General features: G+C 45.4%; 1 protein-coding gene across 1 annotated transcript in view; it reads left to right on the top strand.

The window, feature by feature from the left end:
- The first annotated feature begins 9,293 nt into the window (after window positions 1-9,293).
- Window positions 9,294-27,213, top strand: part of mon2 (MON2 homolog, regulator of endosome-to-Golgi trafficking) — a 163,345-nt gene continuing 145,425 nt past the window's right edge. Inside the window, 1 exon segment of the mRNA XM_038780176.1 lies at window positions 9,294-9,527. Coding sequence (XP_038636104.1) covers window positions 9,411-9,527 — 117 coding nt within the window. The 5' untranslated portion in view covers window positions 9,294-9,410.

The following is a 27,213-nucleotide window of genomic DNA, read 5'->3' on the forward strand; positions in this document are numbered from 1 at the left end:
TATAGAAAGAGCAGTCGAAGCCATCCATTCACTGCTCGTTCCCCTACAAGCTTATCTTTCTCTTGTACATATTCAATTTGCTTTTGAAAGTTACTGTTGGATCTGTTTCCACTATCCTTTCAGGCAGTGTATTCCTGATCATTATTCCCTGCATTAGAAAATTCCCATTTATCCTCTTGGCAATTATTACAAATCTGTGTCCTCTGGTTACGGACTCTGGTTATCATGAGTCAGAAGGACATAACTTGTAAAGGTTATTCTGGATTAGAAATGTTCCTGCCAATACAGCCAATGTGGGAGTCAAAACAGCATAAGAATTAGGGGTAGCATGGTAGCATGGTGGTTAGCATCAATGCTTCACAGCTCCAGGGTCCCAGGTTCGATTCCCAGCTGGGTCACTGTCTGTGCGGAGTCTGCACGTCCTCCCCGTGTGTGCGTGGGTTTTCTCCGGGTGCTCCGGTTTCCTCCCACAGTCCAAAGATGTGCGGGTTAGGTGGATTGGCCAGGCTAAATTGCCCTTAGTGTCCTAAAAAATAAGGTTAATGGGGGTTGTTGGGTTACTGGTATAGGGTGGATACGTGGGCTTGAGTAGGGTGATGATTGCTCGGCACAACATCGAGGGCCGAAGGGCCTGTTCTGTGCTGTACTGTTCTAATTCTAAAAAATAGGAGCAAGAATAGGCAATTTGGCCTCTTGAGCTTGCTCTACTCCATTATATCACAAAAATGAAGGACGGTAGAAAGAGGGAAATCTAAGGAAATAAGGGAGAGTATCAAATTGAAGGAAAAAGCATACAAAGTGGCTAAGATTAGTGGGAGACGAGAGGACTGAGAAATCTTTAGGGGGCAACAGAAAGCTACTAAAAAAGCTATAAAGAAGAGTAAGATAGATTATGAGAGTAAACTTGCTCAGAATATAAAAAGAGACAGTAAAAATTTCTACAAATGTATAAAACAAAAAAGAGTGGCTCAGGTAAATATTGGTCCTTTAGAGGATGAGAAGGGAGTTTTAATAATGGGAGATGAGGAAATGGCTGAAATACATGGGTTTGTTGGATGTGGCGGGTGTTATCTCTTTCCTTTTTGTTGTTTGCTTTTTTGTTTTTGTAGTTGCTGGGGGAGGGGGGGTTGGTTGTTGTTGTTCTTTGGTTTTTACTATGGTTGTTTTGTTTATATTTTGTGAAAATCTTAATAAAAATTTTTTTTTTTTAAAAGAGGAACTGAACAGGTTTTTTGGGTCAGTCACAGTGGAAGACACAAAAAAACATGCCAGTGACTGATAGAAATGAGGCTATGACAGGTGAGGACCTTGAGCGGATTGTTATCACTAAGGAGGTAGTGATGGGCAAGCTAATGGGGCTAAAGGTGGACATGTCTCCTGGCCCTGATGGAATGCATCCCAGAGTGCTAAAAGAGATGGCTAGGGAAATTGCAAATGCACTAGTGATAATTTACCAAAATTCACTAGACTCTGGGGTGGTCCCGGTGGATTGGAAATTAGCAAACGTGACACCACTGTTTAAAAAAGGAGGCAGGCAAAGAGCGGGTAATTATAGGCCAGTGAGCTTAACTTCACCCAAAGGGTTGTGAATCTATGGAATTCCTTGCCCAGTGAAGCAGTTGAGGCTCCTTCATTAAATGTTTTTAAGGTAAAGATAGATAGTTTTTTGAAGAATAAAGGGATTACGGGTTATGGTGTTCGGGCGGGAAAGTGGAGCTGAGTCCACAAAAGATCAGCCATGATCTCATTGAATGGTGGAGCAGGCTCGAGTGGCCAGATGGCCGCCTGCTCCTAGTTCTTATGTTGTTATTTCATAGAATTTACAGTGCAAAAGAAGGCCATTCGGCCCATCGAGTCTGCACCGGCTCCTGGAAAGTGCACCCTACCCAAGATCAACACCTCCACCCTATCCCCATAATCCACCCATCACTAAGGGCAATTTTGGTCACTAAGGGTAATTTATCATGGCCAATCCACCTAACCTGCACATCTTTGGACTGTGGGCGGAAACCGGAGCACCCGGAGGAAACCCACGCACACACAGGGAGGATGTGCAGACTCCGCACAGACAGTGACCCAAGCCGGAATCGAACCTGGGACCCTGGAGCTGTGAAGCGATTGTGCTATCCACCATGCTGCCGTTATGTAATATCGTTGCTGTTGTTACATAACCCTGGGCTAGTACGCAGTCAATTCCAGCCCCACATATGTTGGAGTCACAACACAAGTGAAGTAACCAATAATTCTTATAAAAATACTCAAAGCTTTTGGCCCTTGGCTGCCCAATAATTACAATCACCACGTTTGCAAATGTAAACATGATTACTGTTCATTTATAACAAGGATCATCATGAAACATGCAGTAAATGCAGCTTGCTAATGACAAGCTAATACCTACTATCAATTTAACTGTCCCACCCTCTTCCCCCCCCCCCCCCCCCCACACACACACAAGACAGACAAACAGAGGGATGGAAAGGGGTAGAAAATAATAAGGATAAAGGTCAAAAGATAAGAGTCTTTGCTTGAGATGATGCTCCTTTAGCACTCTTTCATCACTATCTGGTGTACAGTCGGCAATGGTCTTCTAGTAGATTCATTCATTCAAGGTCCCTGTAGTTTAGAAAAAGCAGTACTTACAGGCAGCAAGCTTTCTGGAGAGACACCTTGCTGGGCCTCTAGGTCCGCATTCAGGCATCTATTTTTCTGGAGAGAGACTTTATTTCACATCAAACTTAGCTTTCAGCTTACAGTTTGACTTCAGGCTTCTGCAGTCTCAAGGGGACAGCACCCAGACTTGCTAGGGAGAAGATCAGCCCTCACAGTGACCTTCTGGAGAGCATTAGCTGGATCCTTTTGGAGAGAGTTAGTTAGATCTCTTCATCGGGCTGCCAGAATCAAAACTGATACCAAACTCTCAAGCCGTAGGACTCTGAAAAACATATCAGTGGGATCAGATGCAATCACCACTTGTTACTGGGCAGAGCACAGCCCTTTGGGCAAATTCATTGGCCATTAGCCAATCAGTCAAACCGAGTCCTCACTGATACCAGCCAGTCTGCAATCACCTTTTTAAACCAGCACAGCCTTCCGGATTCTTCTGTTTCAATTAAAAGTACAGGCTTCTTACAGGCTGTTTGTCTTAAAGTGGCATGTCCATTAATCATCCATAGATCAAAAGTGTAACAGCAAAATAAAATAAATAAGAAATAAGGGAATAAACAGGAAGGACCCGTACACGGATCTGATTGGAGTGTTAACTCTGTCCAATCTGCCCCATAACCCTGGTCACCCAAGCAAAAACTGTCTAACTCAGCCTTAAATATATTCAATGCCTCAGCCTCCACTGCTCTCTGTGGAAGAGAATTCTAAACATAATTACCCTTTGAGAGAAGGAATTCTTCCTCATCTCTGTTTTAAATGGGAGACCTATTATTTTGAAACTGCCTCCTGGTACTAGATTCCACCACAAGGGGAAACATCCTCTAAGCACCTACCCTATAAAGTCGCTCGAATTTCATTCTTCTAAACGCCAATGAGTTTAGACCCAACTGACTCAACCTCTGCTTAAGACCCTTATCCCAGGAATCAGATTAATGAGCATTCTCTGAACTGCTTCCAATGCAAGTACACCCTTATGTGAGATATATACATTCAGCAATGACCGCAGTAAGCAACTAAGTGAACACCCTAGCATTGAACAGTAACAACATAAGCTTCAAACCTGAATAATTATTCAATATAAAAGTAAAATACTGTGGATGTTGGAAATCTGAAATAAAAACAAAATGTTGGATAAACTCGGGTCTGGCAGTGTGTGGAGGGAGAAACATAATGTTTTGAGTCTGTATGACCTTTCTGCAGAATATTTGTTAATTATTCAATGTTTCTGTTTGGATTTGCAATGATCCCCAATTATCTAATCCTGCAAGAAAAAGAGGCCATTCAGTCCTACATAACTGTGCCAGTTCTGTGAAAGAGCGTTCCAATTAGTTCTACTCTCCTAAATGCTGAACAATCATCTCCTGTAAAATATATTTTTCAGTATTTCCCTCACCTGAAAAATGACTGAATGGTGGATGGCATGATAGACCTTTTTAAAAAAAAAGAAAATAGCTGAATATTAATAAAAAATCATCTTGACGGCACGGTAGCACAGTGGTTAGCACTGTTGCTTAACAGCGCCAGAGACTTGGGTTCGATTCCTGGCTTGGGTCACTGAGCGGAGTCTGCACGTTCTCCCCGTGTCTGCGTGGATTTCCTCCGGGTGCTCTGGTTTCCTCCCACAAGTCCCGAAAGACATGTTTGCGAGGTGAATTGGACATTCTGAATTCTCCCTCAGTGTACCCAAACAGGTGCCGTAGTGTAGCGACTAAGGGATTTTCACAGTAACTTCATTGCAGAGTTAATTGAAGCCTATTTGTGACACTAATAAAGATTATTATTCCAATATCCTCCAGTAATACAGTTGGATTTTAACCACTCTCCAAAGTGCATTGAGCTATGGAGATAAGTTTCCTTAGCGAGCTTATTTTGCTGAGTGATTTTATAAATGCTCATTCAGGGAAATAAATGATGCAAACAATCACGGATGTTGGACATCTGAAATCAACATAATGTTGGAAATGCTCAGCAGGTCTGGCAGCAATTGAGGGGGAAAACAGTTAACATTTCAGATCTGAGGGATGTTAGAGAGGAACAGCTTTCAGACAAATGCCAAGGTAAAAGGAAGGCAGGAATAAACAAAATGAAAGGCCAGTATTAGGGTGGAGGACCAAAAACATGATGGTGCAAGGCAAAATAGGGTGATCAGACAAATTTGGAAACAAAATTTAGGTCCAGAGGAGGTGTAACTGGCTACAATAGAGAGAGAAGCATAGAAAACCTGGCAACGTGAGTGGGCTCAGAAAAAAAAAGGCAGGTAGACCCTTGGGTGTGGAACACTCAAGGGGTTCTCACCCCAAATACCAGCCCCCATCATCAGTCCAAGGAGCTCTGGTGCAGCCATCCTCCATTGCCTGCTGACCAACAGAAAGTGGTTAAGATCTAAAACTATGAACCTGTTAAGACTGGAAGGTTGTAAAGTGCCAAACAGAAAGATTTTTTGAGTTTATGTTGAGTTTCATTGGAATGTACAGGCCAAGAACAGCATGGGGGGGGGGGGGGGGGAATTAAAGTGACAAGCAAACAGGAGCTCAGGATCATGTTAGCAGACTGAGCAGAGATTAAAGCAAACCGATCACCTGACCAGCATTTGGTATCTCCAATGTAGAGGAACCTCATTTTTCAGTTGCTAGAATCAGACTTTTAGCTTTGCAAAGCCTGAGTGTGCCTGTACATCTGTTCACATCATTAAAATTAAGCATTGTGGTTCGAAGTACTGGCCTCTTTATTAATGGCTCTGTAAAATCTTGACCTTGTCGGTTGGCCAATTTTTGGAAAAGCTTTTTAATATGAAGAAACAAATAATTAACCTCTTGTGTAGAGGAACATGATTAGTTTGCCCAAAACTTTACTATGCCAGCCGTCGTTCTAATTAGCACAATATAAAATTGCCAATCCTTTGGCCATGGTTCGCAATTGTTTCTAAGACGTTTTAAAATGTGTCCTGCTTTTGAGGTATTCTGCATATTTACTGATGCACTGTCCAGTAAATGTGAATGATTTAATTTCAATGTATACGGAATATTTACCAACAAATTTGGGATGTCTTCAGATTCATGTAGTTTAAGGTTTACGAGTATACATAATAAAGCAATGTACTTGTAATCAGTTATAGCTGCTTAGTGTATCTGAGTTTACAATAAAGATGTGTTTGGATAAACCAGGAATTCTTGTTATGAGACCACAAGACTTAGAAGCAGAAGTTGGCCATTCAGCCCATTGAGTCTGCTCCGCCACTCAATGAGATCATGACTTATCTGATATAATCCTCAATTCCACTTTTTCTGCCTTATCACTAGAACCCTTGACACTCCTTTATTGATTAAAAATCTGTGTATATCAGCCTTGAACATACCTAACGGCTCCGCCTCCACAGCCCTCTGCGGTAAAGATATCCACAGATTCACCACCCTCAGAAGATATTTTTCCTCATCTCTCTTAAATAGGCTACCCACTACTCTTGAGATTATGCCCTCTCGTCCTCTACTCTCCCACAAGGGGAAAAAATATCTCCGTATCTATCCAGTCAGGCCCCCTGAGAATCCTACATGTTTCAATAAAGTCACCTTCCATTCTTCTAAATTCAAATGAATACTGGCCTGATCCACTCAACCTCTCCTCAGAAGAAAATCCTACCATACCTGGGATCAACCTAATGAATCTTCTCTGGATTTTCCAAATATACTTGTTCCCACCTTAAACATATGTCTTCTTACCTCCCTCTTTTTAAGACCCTCTTTAAACCTGCTATCATGCCCAGGTTTTTCATCACCTTTCTTAATTTAGCTGCCTTTGTCTTGGAGTCTTCAACTTGTGGCTCCGGGAAGGTACCTTGTGTTTTTTTTGTCCTGAGAAATTAATCTTGTCATTTGGAGCTGAAATCGCGCTTCAGTTTTGTATGTAGCTGGTCATCTAACCTATCTCTCAATTGTGATGCCTTGTGCACTGGTAACAGACATTTCCTACCCTGGAACCATTTAATCTTTGAGGAGAGGCAAAGAAAATCTAGATTAAAAATTGAATTACGGAATGACGGGTTGGGATGCAGATGGGGAAAATACAGCTAGAAATTATTCTGACAGTCCCCACAAGCCTCCCATCCCCCCCCCCCCCCCCCCCCCCGTATGCAGACCCAGCTCTGAAAATAGTCTAGAGTAAAGATCGCCATATCGATCTAGACAGTGTACCATGAGTGATTATTCTTAAAATAGATCTAATCCATTGACAGTACTCTACCTGTGTGCTTTTAGCCCATTCTCAATCCACTGTAGCATATTACCATTAATTCCACGCAATTCTATTGTTGTATCTGTCCAATTCAGATACTCAACCAGCTCCTTAATCAAAGTTTATCCAGGTGTCTTATTTAGGAGGAGAACAAAGTACGGACACAGATATAATGCAACACACTTTATTAAATATAGTTAACCTGTAAATCATCCACTATTTATACAAGAAAAGCCCAGGATTCGACTATACTACCCACGAAGATGGTTTGGTTTGCTGTAGATCCGATCCTCGAGTCCCTCTGGTTCCTCTGCGAAGGTGATTCTCGCTGGCTGTTGCTGAAGCTTGCTTGCTTCCTTCCTTCTGTCCTTCGGCCAATGGAGTCTCTGGAGGCAGGGCCTCCACACCAAATGGTCTAGTTGACGACCTGTTGACAGGGCACCTGGGCTTGCCCTTGGAGGAGCGATGATTGCTTGATGGGTTATGGGGAACTGTGGGCAGTTGGCCAATGTGTCTTAAGTAGGAATGATAATTACTTGATGGGTTATCAGGGGCTGCTCCAGACATGCTCTGGCAGCCTGTCTGAGTTCTGTTTTTCAGATTCTGCAGGCTTCTTACTGGAGTGGCCTGGTTTTAATTTAAAGTGCCCAATTCTTTAATTTAGGCTAACCGATTTAATCAGCCTTAAAACTAGGCCCTGATTATATTACCACAATATCATGTAAAGGAGCTTTTAGTGAGGGGTACATGTGAATAGAGAAGCCGTTTCACTGTATGTTGAGAAATTAGGCAATGTTTGGACATGTATTCTATACCACAACCCTAATCCATTTTGGAATTTTTCTGTTACTGAAGGAAGATGGAAAAATAAATTCAAGGTGCTTCTTCAACCCATTTGTGTGGCATTCCAAAGAACGGCACCCAAGTTAAAAATGACATCAACCAGACCAACCAAGTACTGACATGTGCCTTTGTAGCTACCAATAAAGACCTTTGAGACCCTTTCTTGAGTTATACATATCCACTGAACCACATTTGGGTGCGACTATCACCATATTTTATCATTAGCTTTCAGTGCATATCATCTCGACATCGTATTTTACTAGTTAGCCAAGATAGATGTGAAGGGCATCCAATGAGCAGCTGAGTTTGTCAACCTTGCGGTATGTGGGGGGGAAAAGGAATGAAGGAAGTAGTCAGTTGCTTGCACTTCTGTATATTTCACATCCTCAGGAAGTCCTTAACTGCTCTATAATGAATGAATTACTATAACTGTACTGTAGGCAAATCTGGCAGCTAATATGCACACAGCAATGGAATGAACGAATAAATTATCTTTTTTGGTAGTTGAGTAATAAATGTTGGTCTGGACAGAGGAACAACACCTTTTCATTAGCTTCCAGTAAGTCGATTAGACTTCGAGAATCACCTGTCACAATCCTGTCCACAAATAGAACATAGAACAGTACAGCACAGAACAGGCCCTTCGGCCCTCAATGTTGTGCCGAACAATGATCACCCTACTTTAAACCCATGTAACCCGTATACCCGTAACCCAACAATCCCCCCATTAACCTTACACTACGGGCAATTTAGCATAGCCAATCCACCTAACCCGCACATCTTTGGACTGTGGGAGGAAACCGGAGCACCCGGAGGAAACCCACGCACACACAGGGAGGACGTGCAGACTCCACACAGACAGTGACCCAGCCGGGAATCGAACCTGGGACCCTGGAGCTGTGAAGCATTGATGCTAACCACCATGCTACCGTGAGGCCCTATGTCAGGACCAAATGTCAGGAAAAGACACGAACTGTTCATTGCACTGCTGTATATTAACCACATCACCGATAAAGGCAGCAACAATGGGAGATAACAGCATAATCTTCACTTTAAGAAGACAGATTATTGGTTTGAACCCATGGGAATTCTAGTTTCTGTCTGGACTACCTTCGTCCAGGTTCAAATGTCAAACCCACCGCCAGTCCCCTTGTGCCCATTCGCAGCATTCTGTAGCTGACATTGTGAATCGCTTCCTCTTCTCGGGCATTGTTCCTCTCAGGAGGTGACCTCCAGCCCGGGAGGGGGCGCTAGAGGTGACCTCCGGCCCGAGAGGGGGCGCTGGAGGTGACCTCCGGCCCGAGAGGGGGCGCTGGAGGCGACCTACGGCCCGGGAGGGGGCGCTGGAGGCGACCTCCGGCCCGGTAGGGGACGCTGGTAGTGACCTCCTGCCCGAGAGGGGGCGCTGGAGGTGATGTCAAGTCCACAAGGTGGCGCTGGAGGCGACCTCCTGCCCGAGAAGCGGGTGGGGGGCGGTCGTGGAGGCGGCCTAGTGCTCAGGAGGAGGCAGACCAGTAGGCAGCAGGACCAACAGCGAACGTAATTTCCGGCCGTTTTGTGTTTACGGAAGTACAGGTGACGTGTCGGCCGCAGAGAATTGTGGGTGCGGCCTGGGCTCTGGTGTTGGGGCGATAGGCTCCTGTGCGCGGGGGGGCGATTGAATCGCCAGGGCCGGAATGAGGAAAATGTCCACCTCGTCCCCCGAAGCCGTGAAGAAGCTGCTGGAAAACATGCAGAGCGACCTGAGGAGCTTGTCGCAGGAATGCAGGAAGAAATTTCCCCCCGTCAAGGAGGTGAGAACAGAGAGTGAGAGGGGAACAGGGGAGAGGGGGAAATAGAGACCCCACCACAACTAGAGAGAGAGAGACCCACAGCAGCTAGACAGAGAGAGAGAGAGACCCACAGCAGCTAGAGAGAGAGAGAGAGAGAGACCCACAGCAGCTAGACAGAGAGAGAGAGAGACCCACAGCAGCTAAAGAGAGAGAGAGACCCACAGCAGCTAGACAGAGAGAGAGAGAGAGACCCACAGCAGCTAAAGAGAGAGAGAGACCCACAGCAGCTAGACAGAGAGAGAGAGAGAGAGACCCACAGCAGCTAAAGAGAGAGAGAGACCCACAGCAGCTAGACAGAGAGAGAGAAAGACCCACAGCAGCTAGAGAGAGAGAGAGAGAGACCCACAGCAGCTAGAGAGAGAGAGAGACCCACAGCAGCTAGAGAGAGAGAGAAAGACCCACAGCAGCTAGAGAGAGAGAGAGACCCACAGCAGCTAGAGAGAGAGAGAGACCCACAGCAGCTAGAGAGAGAGAGAGACCCACAGCAGCTAGAGAGAGAGAGAGACCCACAGCAGCTAGACAGAGAGAGAGACCCACAGCAGCTAGAGAGAGAGAGAGAGACCCACAGCAGCTAGAGAGAGAGAGAGACCCACAGCAGCTAGAGAGAGAGAGAGAGACCCACAGCAGCTAGAGAGAGAGAGAGAGAGACCCACAGCAGCTAGAGAGAGAGAGAAAGACCCACAGCAGCTAGAGAGAGAGAGACCCACAGCAGCTAGAGAGAGAGAGACCTCCCCCCTGCAGCTAGAGAGAGAGAGAGAGACCCACCGCAGCTAGAGAGAGACCCCCACTGCAGCTAGGGAGAGAGAGAGAGAGACCCCCCCCCCCCCCCCCCGCAGCTAGAGAGAGAGAGAGACCTCCCTCTGCAGCTAGAGTGAGATAGACCCATCTCAGCTAGAGAGAGACCCCCACTAGCTAGGGAAAGAGAGAGAGACCCCCCCCCCCCCCCCCCCCCCGCAGCTAGAGTGAGAGAGACCCACCTCAGCTAGAGAGAGACCCCCACTGCAGCTAGGGAGAGAGACCCCACTCGCAGCTAGAGAGAGAGAGACCCCACTGCAGCTAGGGAGAGAGAGTGACCCCCACCGCAGCTAGAGAGATAAAGTGACCCGCCGGCCCAGGGAGAGGGAGCGAGACCCCTGCCGCAGGGAGGGGTAGCGAGACCCCCGGGACAGGGAGGGGAGTGAGACCCCCGGTGCAGGGAGGGGGGGAAGCAAGACGCCCGGTGCAGGGAGGGGGGGAAGCAAGACCCCCGGTGCAGGGAGGGGGGGAAGCAAGGCTGCCGGTGCAGGGAGGGGGAAAGTGAGAACCCCAGTGCAGGGAGGGGGGATGCGAGGCCCCTGGCGCAGGGAGGGGGGAAGCAAGACCCCCGGCGCTCGGCAAAGGAGCGAGACAGAGAAAGACCACCATCACTAAGTAGCGAGTGGGAGGCCCCTGGGTAGAGGAGAGAGCACCCCAAGTTGAGAGCGAGAGATCCCTGCACCAACTGAAGAGTGATAGAGAAAGACACTCCTGTCAGCTACTCTAGGGTCTCGGTCTAATCCAGCACAATTGCCAGGGACTGACAGTGGAAGGGCACCTGTAAGTGTGATGTTGACCCCTTCACTGTCTAGCATGGGGAAGAGGGAATCACAAAACTCTTCTGGTACCAGCAAGCATGTTTAGACTGACATAAGACACATAAGCATCTGTGCAGACCGGAGGGAGTAAATGCAAATTGTCATCTGGCCTCTTCCTGTCTTCATTTTAGGAAACAGGATAAAAGATAACATCGAGCAAGTTGCATTCTGCCCACAGTTCTAATTTGGTGCTTTCTGTGTTTGTGAAGGTGTTTGTGGTAAAGTGCCCAATGCTGTCTGCAGTTTCTATGATCCTCTATAGAAGAGATCAGCTACATTACAAGAAGTTGTTTTCTGGATAATTTGCTTTAGCGGCATTCCTGTCTTTTCTGTCGGGTGTATAGGCAGCTTTTGATTTGTGAAGTGATGTACCCGCATGCACCTCACATTGACTGTAAAAGTAGGTTGTATGATTGCTTGACTCAGTTGGGGTGGCAAAGTACCTCTAGTGCCAGGGCCCTGGGTTCAATTCCGGGCGCAGGTGATTGTGTGGAGTTCACACTTTCTCCCTGTGTCTGCGTGGGTTTCCTCTGGGTGCTCTGGTTTCCTCCCACAGTCCAAAGATGTGCAGGTTAGGTGGATTGGCTGTGGATTGCCCCAAAAATTTGGTGGGGTGGGATGGGGGCGTGGGACTGGGTGGGTGCTCTTTCAGATGGTTGGTGCAAACTCCTTCTGCACTGTAGAGCTTCTATGATTCTGAGTTATAAGCAGTTCACAGGAAGGAATATAATTCTGATCACCCAGCAAGTGAACTGACTCGCACACACTTTCAAGCTGATTGCAAACAGCTATCATTGTGATGACACTGAATAGTAGAGTCAGCCCAAGTTGGCTGATTAGATCTGTTTTTTTTTGGTCAAAACCAGCTGAAAGTTGGCTTGCTTTCATTGAGCTCAGTCTCTGCATACTGCCGTAACAATATAGAACATAGAACAGTACAGCACAGAACAGGCCCTTCGGCCCTCGATGTTGTGCGAGCATTGTCCGAAACCAAGATCAAGCTATCCCACTCCCTGTCATTCTGGTGTGCTCCATGTGCCTATCCAATAACCGCTTGAAAGTTCCTAAAGTGTCCCACTCCACTATCACAGCAGGCAGTCCATTCCACACACTAACCACTCTCTGAGTAAAGAACCTACCTCGGATATCCCTCCTATATCTCCCACCCTGAATCTTATAGTTATGCCCCCTTGTAACAGCTACATCCACTCTATCTATCCTTCTCATCATCTTATAAACCTCTATTAAGTCGCCTCTCATCCTCCTCCACTCCAAAGAGAAAAGCCCTAGCTCCCTCAATCTTTCCTCATAAGACCTATCCTGCAAACCAGGCAGCATGAGGTGACCACAATGCACTATTAAAACTCCTGGATAGAATATTAAATTAATCTTTTTCATTATTGGCAAAACATGGAAGATCTAACAAGCTCCGCAAAAAACCTCAGCACTTACATGGGCAACTTGTATAGTATCAGTCAGTATTAAATCAGTTTGGGCTTTGTTACTGTTGGAATGGTGTTAGTGACAATATTGTTTTATTTGATAATGTTGCTGTCAAGCAGTGCAGTCGCGTTGCTATATAAGTGCATGATGTTATTGATAAGGAAATAGAGTTCCCTAAAGCTAGTTTGCAGCTTGCACCTTAGTTAACGTTGCATTCATGTTGTTAAAGAAAAAGACTTGCATTTGTACAGCACCTGCCATGATCTCAGGACCTCCAGACGACCTTTACAGCCAATGACATGCTGACAAAGTGTAGCCACTGTTTTAATGTGCAAAATGTGGCAGCTAATTTTTACACAGCAAACTCTTGGCGCAAAGGGGATCAAAGTTATGGGTAAGGTGGGATCAGGCTATTAAGTTGGATGATCAGCCATGAGGAACAAATAGTGGAGCAGCCTCGAAGGGCCGAATGACTGCCTCCAGCTCTTATTTTCCATGTTTCTATGTAACAACAGAATACAGAGAATGTCATCCATTTTTATGATGTCATTTGATGAACAGATATTGTTCCATAAACCAAAGATAACTGCCTTCGAAACCTACCATGGCATCTTTTACATACAGCTGAGGGGCTAGATTTTACCAGCCATCCATGAGTGGGAAAACAGCTGGGTGGACCCATAAATTGAAGTGCTGTGGCATAAGAGGTGTGCCTGCCTCAACATGAATTTATGAGCAGTGAGGGAGGTGTTGGGTGAGTCTCTTGAGACCCTTATGTGAGCAGTTGATGCGCCAGTTAAGAACTTCATCCTACCGCCACTGATTTAACAGGTGGCGGGAGAGGCCTGAGCCTAGCCTGTAGCCCAGCATGTTTAACTTTGCGACTGATGTAAAGAAAAGAAGGGAGCACCACTGTGGCATCCTGAGGCCTCCCCCACAGATTTTCCACCCCGGGTACCCCCCAATTCCCCAACCCTCGCAAGGGCTTTCCAATCCGACATTGGTGTGCTTCCATGATTTCTGTCCCTCCGGGGCCTCCTGCAATATCAACAGTGGTCACTGATCCCGGAGTGGATGTACCGATCCCCTGTTTTATATTCATTAAATGACCTTCGCCCGAGAAATTGCAGTGGGAGGGGGGGCGCTGGCCAAGCATAGGGAGATTTGTCGCTGACATTTGCACTGGGGTGGGGGGAATCCGCTTTCAGAATATAATACAGCCCAAGAAGGTTGACAGGACCTTGGCTTAACATCTCATCGGATATCGGACACCTCAAACAGTTGCAGACTCAGTACTGAACTGCATTTTTGTGTTCAAGACTTTTGAATCTCCAACCTTCTGACACAGACAAGGACGCTACCAACTGAACTGTGGCTGATGTTCTGGATAGTATTTTGACATTAAAATAACATGCTCAAAAGTAATAGATCAAAATGATAACTATTTGGCGGCACTGTGCGCAGTGGTTAGCACTGCTCCCTTACAGTGCCGTGGACCCAGGTTCGATCCTGGCCACGGGTCTGCCTGTGTGGAGTTTGCATGTTCTCCCTGTGTCTGCATGGATCTTGCTCCCACAATCCAAAAATGTGTAGGGCAGATGGATTGGCCACACTAAATTGTTCCATAACTGGAATTTTTTTTTTTAAATGACAACTATTTTCCGCATAACAAATGTGAGTTCTACATCTCCTGCATTCTCACTGATTAATTTTACAAAATAAAGTGCTTCAGTGGCTGTATTTTTCTTCAGGACATCCGGAGGTAGTGACTATATAAATGCAAATTTCTTTTTAATGCTAGTGTCATAGTGTCTTCCTCTCTGTCGAGATCTGGTTTGTGCTTGGTTTTGCTTCTTGTTTATACTGTGGTGTCCCAACAACAATACTAACAGTTAATTTGCTTTTATCCATTGCTAACAGCCTTTAACAGAATAAAACATACCAAGCCACATCACACGAGCGTTATAAAATAAAATTTGAGATTGAACTACGTGAAAAGATGTTAGATGACTAAAAGCTTTAGTATTTTAAGGAGCACCTTAAATAAAGAAATAGGTGAGGAGGTTTAGGGAGGAATTTCAGAGCTTAGCTGAAGGCCAAGTGGCCAGAATTGGAAAAGCATAAGTATCTCCCAGTGTTTTGGGGCTGGAGCAGATTACAGAGCTGATGAGGGCCAGGCCATGGAGGGATTTTAAAACAAGGATGAGAATTTTAAAATCAACGTGTTGCTTAACCGGATGCCAGTGTAGGTCAGTGAACACGGGTGAACATGACTTAATAATAATCACTTATTGTCACAAGTAGGCTTCAATGAAGTTACTGTGAAAAGAGCCTAGTCGCCACATTCCGCCGCCTGTTCGGGGAGGCTGGTCCAGGAATTGAATCCGAGCTGCTGGCATTGTTCTGCATTACAGGCCAGCTATTTAGCCCACTGTGCTAAACCAGCCCCTTGGTGCGAGTTGGGAAGTGGGTCATCTTCAGTTTATTCTACACCGGAGATGAGGGGAGGTGGTGGTGTAGTGGTATTGTCACTGGATTCATAACCCAGAGACCTAAGCTAATGCTCTGTGGGCCTGCGTTCGAAACCCAGCTGATGGTGGAATTTGAAGCCAATAATATCTGGAATTAAAAAAGTCTGTTGATCTTGAAGCTATTGCCAGTTGTTAGAAAAACCCATCTGGTTCACTAATGTCTGGTTCACTAAAGGGAATATGACGGCCTTACCTGGTTTTGCCTGTATGTGACTCCAGAACTACAGTAAAAGTCCTCTGAAATGGCCAAGCAGGCCATTTAGTTGAATCAAACAGTTAAAAACAAGTTGATAAGGAATGAAACTGTATGGACCTCGACACCAGAGATTGCCCTATCGACCCTGCAAAGTCCTCCTGGGGGCCTGTGGCAGAATTGGGAAAGCTGTCTCACAGACTCGTCAAGTAACAGCCTGACATAGTCATACTGATAGAATTATCCCTAATAGGTAATGTCCCAGACACCTGCAGTTCTGTGGTGGCATGGTGGTATACAGTTGGGAGGAAGTTGTCCTGGGACTCTGGACTCCATGAAGTCTCATGGCACCAGGTCAAATATGAGCAAGAAAACCATCTGCTGATTACCACATACTGTCTCTCCCACCCTGACTTCAGCTAATGATTCAATAGTCATGTTTCCACCAGTTGGTGAAGCACTGTGGATGGCAAGGGTTCAGAGTGTTCTCAGAAGCATCATTACAGACCATGCTGGCCGAGTCCTGAAGTACATATCTGCTAGACTGTGGTAGGTGGTGAGGGACCCAACAAGAGGGAAGAACATTTTGACCAACCCCTCACCGAAGATGCATCTATCTGTCCATGACAGTATCAGTCGAAGTGGCAACCTCACAGTTCTTGTGGAGACAAAGTCCCGTCTTCATATTGAGGATACTCTGTGTTGTGTGGCACTACCACCATGCTACATCGGATAGATTTTGAACAAATCTTGCAGTTATGAGGTGCCATGGCCATCAGCAGCAGCAGAGTTGGACTCAACCAGAATCTGTGACCTCAGGGCCAGATATTCCTCCTCCCCCCCCCCCCCCCAGTCTACCATTACCACCAAGCCCAGGGATTTACCCCGGTTCAATGAAGAGTGCACAAGTACCAGCATACCTAAAAATGAGGTGTCAACCTGATGGAGCTACAACGCAGGACTACTTGACTACCAAACGACACAAGAAGTAGCAAGTAATAGATAGAGCTAAGCAATTTCAGAACCAATGGATCAGGTCTAAGATCTGCTGTCCTGCTGCATCCAGTCATGAATCAGGCGGAGGAGGCTCCACAAATATTCCCTTCCACAATGATGAAGGAATGCAGCTCATCAGTCTACTCTCAATCATCAGTATGCAAGGGGTCATCGACAGTGCTATCAAGTGGCACTTGTTTAGCAATAACCTGCTCACTGGCGCTCAGTTTGGGGTCTGCCAGGGTCACTCAGTTCCTGACTTCAATTCCTTGGTCGAAACATGGACAAAAGAGCTGAATTCTAGAGGTGAGAGTGATTGCCTTTGTCATCAAGGTCGCATTTGACTGAGCATGGCATCAGGGAACCCGGACAAAACTGGAGTCAATGGAAATCAGGCCGGGGGGGGGGGGGGGGGGGGGGGGGCTTCCGTTGTTTGAAGTCATACCTCGCACAAAGGAAAATGGTGGTAGTTGTTGGAGACTAATTATCTCAGTCGTGGGACATCACTATAGGAGCTCCTCAGGGTAGTGTCCTAGACTCAACCACCTTCAGCTGCTTCATCAATAACTTTCCTTCCATCATAAAGTCAGTAGTGGGGATGTTTGCTGATTATTGTATAATGTCCAGCACCATTCAGGATTCCTCAGACACTGACTCAGTTCATGTCCAAGTGCAGCAAGACCTGGACAATATCCAGGGTTGGGCTGACAAGTGGCAAGTTCTACTTGTGCCACACAAGTACCAGGCATTGACCAATTCCTACAAGAGAGGATCAAACCATCACCCCTTGACATTCAATGGCATTACCATCACTGAATCTCCCAATATCAACATCCTGACCAGAAACTGAACTGGATCTGGCATATAAATACTGTGACTGCAAGAGCAGGTCAGAAGTTAGGATTCCTGTGACAAGCAACTCACCTCCTGACTCCCCACAACCTGTCCACTCTACAAGGCATAAGTCAGGAGTATAATGGAATACCCTCCACTTAGCTGAATGAGTGCAACAACACAAGAGGCTCAACATGGGACAAAGCAGCCTGTTGATTGGCATCCCTTCTACAAACATTCACTCACTCCACTGTCAAGCTGTGGGAGCAGTATCTATAGTCTACAAGATGAACTGAAGGAACTCACCAAGTTCCCTTAAGACGGCACCTTCCAAACCCATGACTGCTACCATTTAGAAGGACAAGGGCAGCTGAAATATGGAAACGCCAAGACCTGGAAGTTCCTCTCCAAGCCACACACCATCCTGACTTGGGAATATATTGCTGTTCCTTCACTGTCACAGGATTAAAATTCTGGAAATCCCTCCCTAACAGTACAGTGGGTGTACCTAAACTACATGGACTGCAGTGGTTCCAGAACGCAGCTGACCGTCACCTTCTCGAGGGCAATTGGGAATGGGCAATGTTGGCTAAACCAGTGACGCCCACATCACGCAAATTAATTTTTAAAAACCCACAGAGTGCAACATGGGGGATAGGCCAGGAATGCATTGGAATATTCAATCATGAGATAACAAGCCATAGATAAGGACTCCAGCGGCATATGAACGGAGGCAGGGTGGAATTGAGCAATGTTAGGGTGGAGGTAGGATTCTTAGTGACCCATGGTAGGAAGCTTATCTCAGAATCAAATACCAAACCAAGGTAGGGAACAGTCTTTTACCGTTCGCAACGGGAGGGAGGCGTGTCTGCTGACTGCTCATCTTGCTTGGTCTGCACTGTTTTATTTGGTTATTGTTATGAGGGAGACAGTTGCGTCATTGTGCAGTGTTGAATCACAGCCACTCTTTGTCTCCATTATCTGTTTTTGATACTCATTGCATTAAAATTTGTTTAGAAAAATATTGTTCAGTTTTAATAAAATGTTTTTCATTTGACCATCTTCACTCAGACATTGTATCCCATGGCATCCTTTAAAGCCATGTGTTGAGATGTTTTGATCATTCTAAAAATTTAATGATTGATGTTATGTTCATAACATAAACCAAGTATAGATGTGGATTGTAAGAATCAGTAACAGGTTGCTGCTACCTCAAGCTTTCCTTTGATACCTGAATTGGCCATTGACCTTTTGGGCCTACGGAAGCAAATCTTGCTCCAGATTTGTGTCTCAACCTTCCGTCACTGGCTTGATGATCTGTCATTACATCATTAGTGTTGTGGCATGTTGCCATGTATAATTTGACTTGCTGTGTTTCCTACATTCTAGCCGTGACTAAATTTCCACGTCAATGGCTATAAGGCATGTTTGGCTATCCTGACACAGGAATGATGCTATATAAATGCAATATCCAGGCCCACTCTACTTTAAACATACTTTAATGCCCTGGTCAAGGACTGACCCAATGGCTTGGCTTTTGATGAAGATTTCTTGCATTCCTCCAAGAAGTGAGGGAATACCCATTTCTCTCAATCCCCACTATTGACCTTGCATTGTTTTCGGGAAGAGAGACTAATTGAAGTGGTTTCCTGAGGTGCTAGCAAAATCTTTCAGACTTGGGGAGAGGATAAAATCTAGAGGAAGATGTGCATCCACCAGGCCAAATGTTAAACCACCATCTTCATTTTCAGAAGAAAACTAGAGGTGGGCACCAACTCATTATTGACTCTTAGCAAAATGCTGATTTCTCAACTCTGTTTAGAGACCAAATATAACTTATTTCTAACTTAATATACTTATAGACTAAATATAATATGGGCGGCACGGAGGCACAGTCGTTAGCACTGCTACTGTGGTGGATTGGCCATGATAATTGCCCCTTGGTATCCAACGGTTAGGTGGGTTTACAGGGATAGGGCGGGGGAGTGGGCCTGGATAGGGTGCTCGTTCAGAGGGTCAGTGCAGATTCTGTGGGCCGAATGGCCTCCTTCTGCACGAGATATTCTATGAACTCCTTTCATTCTGTTTAAGTCCTAATGATAAGTTGTCTACCTTTCTCCAGGCACAAGAATCATATGTAAATCCACAGATCCTAACCCACTGTATCTACAGCATTATACTGAATGGAAAATCGGGTATTAACAACAAGTCACCAAATACATCAAGGCAGAAAGTTGCATTACTCTGTCCGAGGTAACTTGAACAATCCTCTGGACTTGTCAAAACAACCTTTTTGATTTTCAACAGCCAAAGGCTCCTCAATCAGCATTGGTTGTTCTATGTGCAGTGAATTTGGGGAATTGTATACATTGTTACATTCCTCACATTTCAAGAATTAAGGCTAAATTGGCATCCAAGTTCTGAATGTGGGTTTAAATTTGGTACTGTTGATGGTATTCAGTTAGCATCAACCTTATGCAACAATGACTATGGGATAGACGCATCAGGGTATGTATAGACTCAAAAATCAAATGACAGGCAATCAAACTCTAGGAGGAAGAATGCAGCTACAGACTCAAGCATCTCTCCTGACACAAGAACGGAAGAAATTAGGCAGGATTAGACCATGTGGCCCATCGAGCCTAATCCCATCCAATTGTATCATAGCTCATCCTGAGCATTGAGTCCACTTTCCTGCCCACTCCCCATATCCCTTGATTTCCTGAGACCAAATATCTGTCAATCTCAGTCTTAAATATATTAAACAGCGGAACATCTGTAACCCTCTGGGGTGGAGAAGTCCAAAGATTCACAACCCTTTGAGTAAAGTAATTTCTCCTCATTTCCATCCTAAATGATCAGCCCCATATCCTGTGACTGCCCTCGTGCTTTCTCTGATCAGAAAGAATCTCTCAGCATTGTCCTATCAACTCCCTTCTGAATCATCTATGTTTCAATGAGATCACCTCACATTCTCTACTCCAGAGAATAAGGACCATTTACTCAGCCTCTCATCATCGGACAACCCTCTCATCCCAGGGACCAAGCTAGTAAACCTTCTCTGTGCAATCTCCAGTGCAGATATTCCTTCATTAAATATGCAGATCAAAACTATGCTCAGCCAAGGAATGATTGTGGCCATCAAACTGATTTTATACCCTTGCAGGGTCGTGGAGGCTGAATGTGCTTTTGCAAAGGACCTGCTTAGCCTGACAAAGGCTGTCATTTATTTTAAACAGATGTCAGACGTTGCAAGGCTAATCTAAACCCAGGCAAACAACGCACCTGACAAGAATGCCCTGGGGAGGAGCCTGCACTGCTCAAGCTGCAGCCTTTCCAGGCTGCTATGTTAGAAAAGGTCAGACTGGAAGAAGACAGATGGGCTTCAGAATAGGCTCGTGTTCACATTCAAGTCTACTTGATGGCTGAATTTTATATTTTACCAGTGAAGAATTCCAGAACGTGTTGTGCCAATTTATTTTTAACAGCCAAGCATCAAGTCATTTTTCCCCCTCCCTGTGGTAATCTGTCAAATGAAATATTAAATTTTGAATTAACTTTTCAAGTAATGGTATTTTTAATGAGCGTGACATTCTTCAGATTCTCCCTGTGACTCATACGGTGTGCAACTGACTATTGGAGGCAGGAAGTCCCATGTCTGTTCCCCAATCTGTGATGTTAGCTGATCGCAGCACTGCGAGAAAAGAAAAATCAGCCAGTGTATCTGTTTCCTTGCAGCAACTGGGTGAAGATAGGATTCAGCTCGACTTTGATGCTTTCAGTAGTTGATTATCCAAAACCCATCACTTCAGTTTACAAACATACGGATTAGGAACTGGCCTCCTCCTGCTCCGCCATTCAAGGTCATGGCTAATTTGATTGTAAGCTCAACCCCGGTTTCTTGCCTATCCCCGATAGCCTTCCCCCGTTTGTTAATCAAAAATCTATCTAGCTCTGCCCTAAAAAAAGTTAAAGATTCTGTTTCCACTACCTTTTGGGGAAAGAGTGTCCCAGAGACTCCCGACCCTCTGAGAGAAAACATTTTTCGTCATCTCCGTATTAAATGAGCGACCCCTTACTTTTAAACAGTGACTCCTAGTTCTAGATTCTCCAACAAGAAGAAACATCCTCTCCACATCCACCCTGTCAATACTCCTCAGGATCTTAAAGGTTTTTTATCAAGTTGCCCCTTATTCTTCTAAACTCTAGTGGATTCCAACATAATCTCTCCAACCTTTCCTCATAACCCACCCATTCCTGTTATTAGTTTAGTAAACCTTCTCTGAACTGCTAATGCATTTGCATTATTCCTTAAATAAGAAGACAAATACTGTACACAATACTCCAGATGTGACCTCACCAACGCCCTGTGCAACTGCACATAACCTCACTACTTTTGTAATTAATTCTCCTCGCAATAAACAACAACATTCTATTAGCTTTCCCAATTTCTTGCTGTACTTGTATTCCAGCCTTTTATGATTCATGCATTAGGACACCCAGATTCCTGTGCACTGCAAAGCTCTATGGAAAGTTGAGGCCCCAGCACTGCTCCCTGTGGCGCTCCACTCACCGCATCTCATTTATGCTAACTCTCTTTCCTGTTAGCTAGCCAGTCTTCAATCCATGGCAATATGTTACCCCCACACACTGAGCTTTATTTTCTGCAAAAACCTTTGATGTGGCACCTTATCAAATGCGTTCTGGAAATCTAAGCACAGTACATCCACTGTCTCCCCTTCATCCACAGCACATGTGACTCCCAAGAATTCCAATAAATTGGTTAAACATGATTTCCCTTTCACAAATCCATTTTGACTCTGCCTGATTGTCTTCCAAGTGCCCTGCAATAACATCTTTAATAATAGCTTCTGACATTTTCCCTCTGACTGATGTTAGACTAACTGGCTTGTAGTTTTCTGCTTTCTTTTTTCCTCCCTTTTTGAATAAAGCAGTTACATTTGCTATCTTCCAATCTAATGGAACTTTCCACAAATCTAGGGAATTGAAAACCAATGCTTGAACTATCTCATTATCACTTATTTCAAGACCTTATGGTGAAGTCCGCCCAGATCTGGGGATTTGCCAGCCTGCAGACCCAACACTTTGCTCAGTACCACTTTCCTGCTGATTGTAATTTTCCTGAGTTCCTCCCTTCCTTCCATTTTCTGATCTATAGCCATTTCTGGGATGTTACTTGTGTCCACTATAGTGAAGTTCGATGCAAAATACCAGTTTAAGTCATCTGCCATAACCCTCCTTATTTAAATGTCTTACAATCCATTTTTATATTACTAGCTAGCTTTCTCTCATATTGTACTTTTTTCCTCCTGATTAAACTTTGTCATTCTTTGATGTTCTTTGTATTCTTTTCAACCATCTGACCTGCCGCTTATCTTTGTACAAATATATGTTTTTTCTTTAAGTTTAATACTGTCTTTAACTTTTATTGTTAACCACAGATGACAGGCCCTCCACTTGGGATTTTGGGGAAAGAGTGTCCCAGAGACTCCCGACCCTCTGAGAGAAAACATTTTTCGTCATCTCCGTATTAAATGAGCGACCCCTTACTTTTAAACAGTGACTCCTAGTTCTAGATTCTCCAACAAGAAGAAACATCCTCTCCACATCCACCCTGTCAATACTCCTCAGGATCTTAAAGGTTTTTTATCAAGTTGCCCCTTATTCTTCTAAACTCTAGTGGATTCCAACATAATCTCTCCAACCTTTCCTCATAACCCACCCATTCCTGTTATTAGTTTAGTAAACCTTCTCTGAACTGCTAATGCATTTGCATTATTCCTTAAATAAGAAGACAAATACTGTACACAATACTCCAGATGTGACCTCACCAACGCCCTGTGTATATTCTGTATATACTGAAATATGCCTTAAATGTCTGCCACTGCGCCTCTATTGAACTGTCCCTGAAGCACATTTGCTTTCAGGGGTGAATGACCTGTTTGGATGAGATGTTGTTGGGTGACCCAGAGCCTATGGAGTTGTGCTCCCAGCAAGGCTTGCATTTATGATGTGACTTTAATGCCCCAAGGCACTTCACAGGAGTATTATCAAACAAAATTTGACAAGGCCACATCAGATATTAGTGGAGTGATAAAAGTCCTGGGTGCACAAGAGGCTGCACAAGGAACGTGACTTCAGTAAAGGCCTCATCTGACAGATGACACCTCTGACAATACAGCACTCTCTCAATGCTGCCCTGGAGTTCAGCCTAGTCACTGGAGTAGGAGGTGAAGACAACCTTCCGGCTTAGCAACCGGAGTGCTGCCAATTGAACCTTCTTGTTGCTTTGAAGAAGCAGGCCTATCTTTGACAGGTGTTTTGCCAGCGGGTTGGTGGGTAGCTGCAGCAGTGTGTATTGTCTTTCTCGTTTTGGTGCTACTTTTGTGCCAAAATAACCATTTTTGCTGTGATTTCCATTTCTATTTTAAAAAAAAACGTAAGTAGTAAAACCTCCATTCAATTGCAGGTGTTTTAGCTTTAAGTGAGTCAGGGTTAAATTAGCTTCATTCCTTGCCAAAGAGCATGGTAAATTGGGATCTGTACTAGCTTACAAAGATTTTCTTTGTGTTGAATTTGGGACTATTGCCAAGAGCTAGTATAAATACTAAGTGCAATTAGTATATGTTGCAAACTTAATCGTTGTTTCAGGCTATATTTTGTGCATGAAGAGTGATTATTAAGCTTAACTGAAAATTGCAAGTGCATATTTAGCTTTGGTATGTGTGTGTCTGTGCTCATGCACATGACCCTTTAGACACCATTTACAGAGCTGTCTTTTGACTAAACTCCAGCAGTTGACCACGTGATAACTATGTTTGACCTTTGTTCACAACACGGCCTCATAGTGACCCCTCAAGCCACTGCTGTAATGGCGACTACAATCTGTTAATGGATTGTTGCTTTTGTTCATGCAACAAGGATGCACAGCAATGAAGTTGCTCTATTCCGATAGTCATAAATAATTATTCACCATGTACTAATGAAAAAAGCAGTAAGACATTGGATCCAGTATATCAGGCAATGAATGATTGAGATTTTACACTCTTGCACCATTCTGCAGGTTAGCTTCTTTTTGATATTCACACATGAATAAATAACACAGAATGTCGAAGACTGCACTGGACCCCAATGGTAGTGACTATGAAATAAAGCCACTTTGCACCACACTATGGTTGCATTTTAAATGCAGCCGAATACACCAATTTAACACCGACTAGCAAGCGAATCCATAAGGCTCAGCAAAAGGCTCAGCAGCATTATTAAGAGGGAAAATAAAGTCAACAGAAGGGAATTGAAGCAATCACAGAGCTAATAATCAACAAAAAGGCTCAGCTTACTTACCACTTCTTTGATGGGAAGGTATTCCTACTTGGAGAGCACCCCATGATATCTATGCTGTGATTAAGGTCGCTTCACCTTTCATCAGTGTGCCTTGTCAAAGTGCCACTTTTTCAAATCTCTTGGAGTTTGCAGATTAAGTGTGGGCAGTGAATGGAAAGGTGCACCATAAGAGCAGGAGACTTTTGTGTTCCATTCTTTTTCACAGCCTCTCGTTTGCTTTAAACCTCAGACGGTCCGTGATATATTGGGTTCCCTTTTCTGCGAAAATGTCAATTTGTTATTTAGTGATTGGAAAAACACATCAAATCTTTTGAAGTTTTGGAATTCCTGATATTCGGCATTAAATTAGCATAGTTTCAAGTTTGATGTAGACATGTTTGGTTACTGATTTTGTAATATAAATTCCATTGCCAATATGGGTAATCAGTGCATGAGCTAGAGTTCCAAATGAGTTAGTAACAGTCCAAAGATTCATTGGTAGGTTGCAATAAACACGTTTATGATTCTTCTGGCTGATGTTCTTCATTTAAAAAAAAAATTAAAAGTAAGGGGAAATTTAGTGTGGCCAATCCACCCTGCTCAACTTTGGGTTGCGGGGGTGAGACCCACGCAGACACGAGGAGAATGTGCAAACTCCACATGGAGAGTGACCCGGGGCCGGGATTGAACCTGGGTCTTCAGTGTCGTCTGAGGTTCTGTGATATTTCCCATTAAATCAGTGTGAACTATTTAAAAGGAGAACATTGCGGATGCTGGAAATCTGAAATAGAACCAGGAAATGCTGGAAACACTCAGCAGGTTACGGCAGCATTGGAAGCTGGTGGGGTGGAAAGTGAGGACAAAGATTTTTTTTTTTTTAGGTCAGTAATCAAAGGCTTTAATAAGCAGTGAACAATGGCAGCCTCCATGAGAAGTGTGCTCGCAAAATGGAGTCTCATCTTAAGTACTGTTTCCCAGGGGGCGTAGCCAGAGGCGAAGTCCCCCAGGGTTCCAAGCCTCTTAAAGGGGCAATGTATTCCGATCATCACAAGCCTCTTAAAGGGGCAATGTATTCCGATCATCACAAGCCTCTTAAAGGGGCAATGTATTCCGATCATCACAAGCCTCTTAAAGGGGCAAGGTATTCCGATCATCACATTCACCCCCTGTTTTAAAAAAACATAGTCCGTCGAGGATGAAGTGTTTTTAAATTATAAGTTCAGTCTTTGTGGTGGTCTGATAGTCCGTGCTGACTTTCGCCGCTCCGGTGGTGGTGCCGTGGATGCGGTCGGTTCCGATGGTGGTCTATCCGGGAGCACGGTTGACTGAAGCTTTGTCCGCCTTGGAGAGGGGGGGGGTATCAGGAGTGATTAGGGTGGTCGGTGTCGGCTGGAGGGCAGGGGGCGCTATGGAGGGGGCGCTGTCGAAGTCGGCGTTCGGTGTAGGGCCGGGAGTGTCGGTAGAAGGGGGGGGGGTCGGTGGCAGGATCGGTGGAGTCGGTGGGAGAGCCAGCGGGTGCCAGGTCTCGCAGGGAGACGGTATCCTGCCTGCCGTCGGGGTGCTCGACGTAGGCATAACAAGGGTTTGCGTGCAGCAGGTGGACCCTCTCGACTATTGCATCCGTTTTATGGCTCCTCACATGCCTCCGGAGTAGGACTGGACCCGGAGTCGTCAGCCAGGGTGGAAGCGAGACCCCAGAGGTGGACTTCCTGGGGAAGGCAAACAAACGATTGTGAGGGGTCTCGTTCGTGGCCGTACAGAGGAGCGACCTAATGGAGTGCAGGGCATCGGGTAGGACCTCCTGCCAGCGGGCGATAGGGAGACTCCTTGACCGTAGGGCTAGGAGGACAGCCTTCCAAACTGTCACGTTCTCCCTCTCCACTTGCCCGTTTTCCCGCGGGTTATAGCTCGTCGTCCTGCTCGAGGCGATGCCCTTGCTGAGCAGGTACCGACGCAGCTCATCGCTCATGAACGATGTACCCTGGTCGCTGTGGATATAAGCGGGGAAACCAAACAGAGCGAAGATGCTGCGCAGTGCCTTGACCACGGAGGCCGAGGTAGTATCGGGGCAGGGGACAGCAAAAGGGTAGCGGGAGAACTCATCGATGACGGTGAGGAAATAGATGTTGCGGTTGTTGGACGGGAGAGGCCCTTTGAAGTCCACGCTTAGTCGCTCAAAGGGCCCAGAGGCTTTTATCAGGCGGGCCTTGTCTGGTCGATAGAACTGCGGTTTGCATTCTGCACAGATCTGGCATGCCTTAGTCATGGTCTTGACCTCCCCTGTGGAGTAGGGCAGGTTGCGGGACTTGATGAAGTGGGCAAGCTGGGTGACCCCCGGGTGGCAGAGGTCATCGTGGATGGCTCTCAGGCGGTCCAATTGCGCGTTGGCGCACGTGCCGCGAGACAGGGCATCTGGGGACTCGTTGAGCTTCCCCGGGCGATATGTAATATCGTACGTATAGGTGGAGAGCTCTATTCTCCACCTCAGAATCTTGTCGTTCTTTATTTTGCCCCGTTGTGCGTTATCGAACATAAAGGCGACCGACCGTTGGTCGGTGATGAGGGTGAACCTCCTACCAGCTAGGTAGTGCCTCCAGTGTCGCACGGCCTCCACTATGGCTTGTGCCTCCTTCTCGACTGCAGAGTGTCGAATTTCCGAGGCGTTGAGGGTTCGGGAGAAAAGTGAGGACAAA

The sequence above is a fragment of the Scyliorhinus canicula genome, chromosome 20 (genome assembly GCF_902713615.1).
Source record: "Scyliorhinus canicula chromosome 20, sScyCan1.1, whole genome shotgun sequence".
In the NCBI taxonomy this organism is placed as follows: Eukaryota; Metazoa; Chordata; class Chondrichthyes; order Carcharhiniformes; family Scyliorhinidae; genus Scyliorhinus; species Scyliorhinus canicula.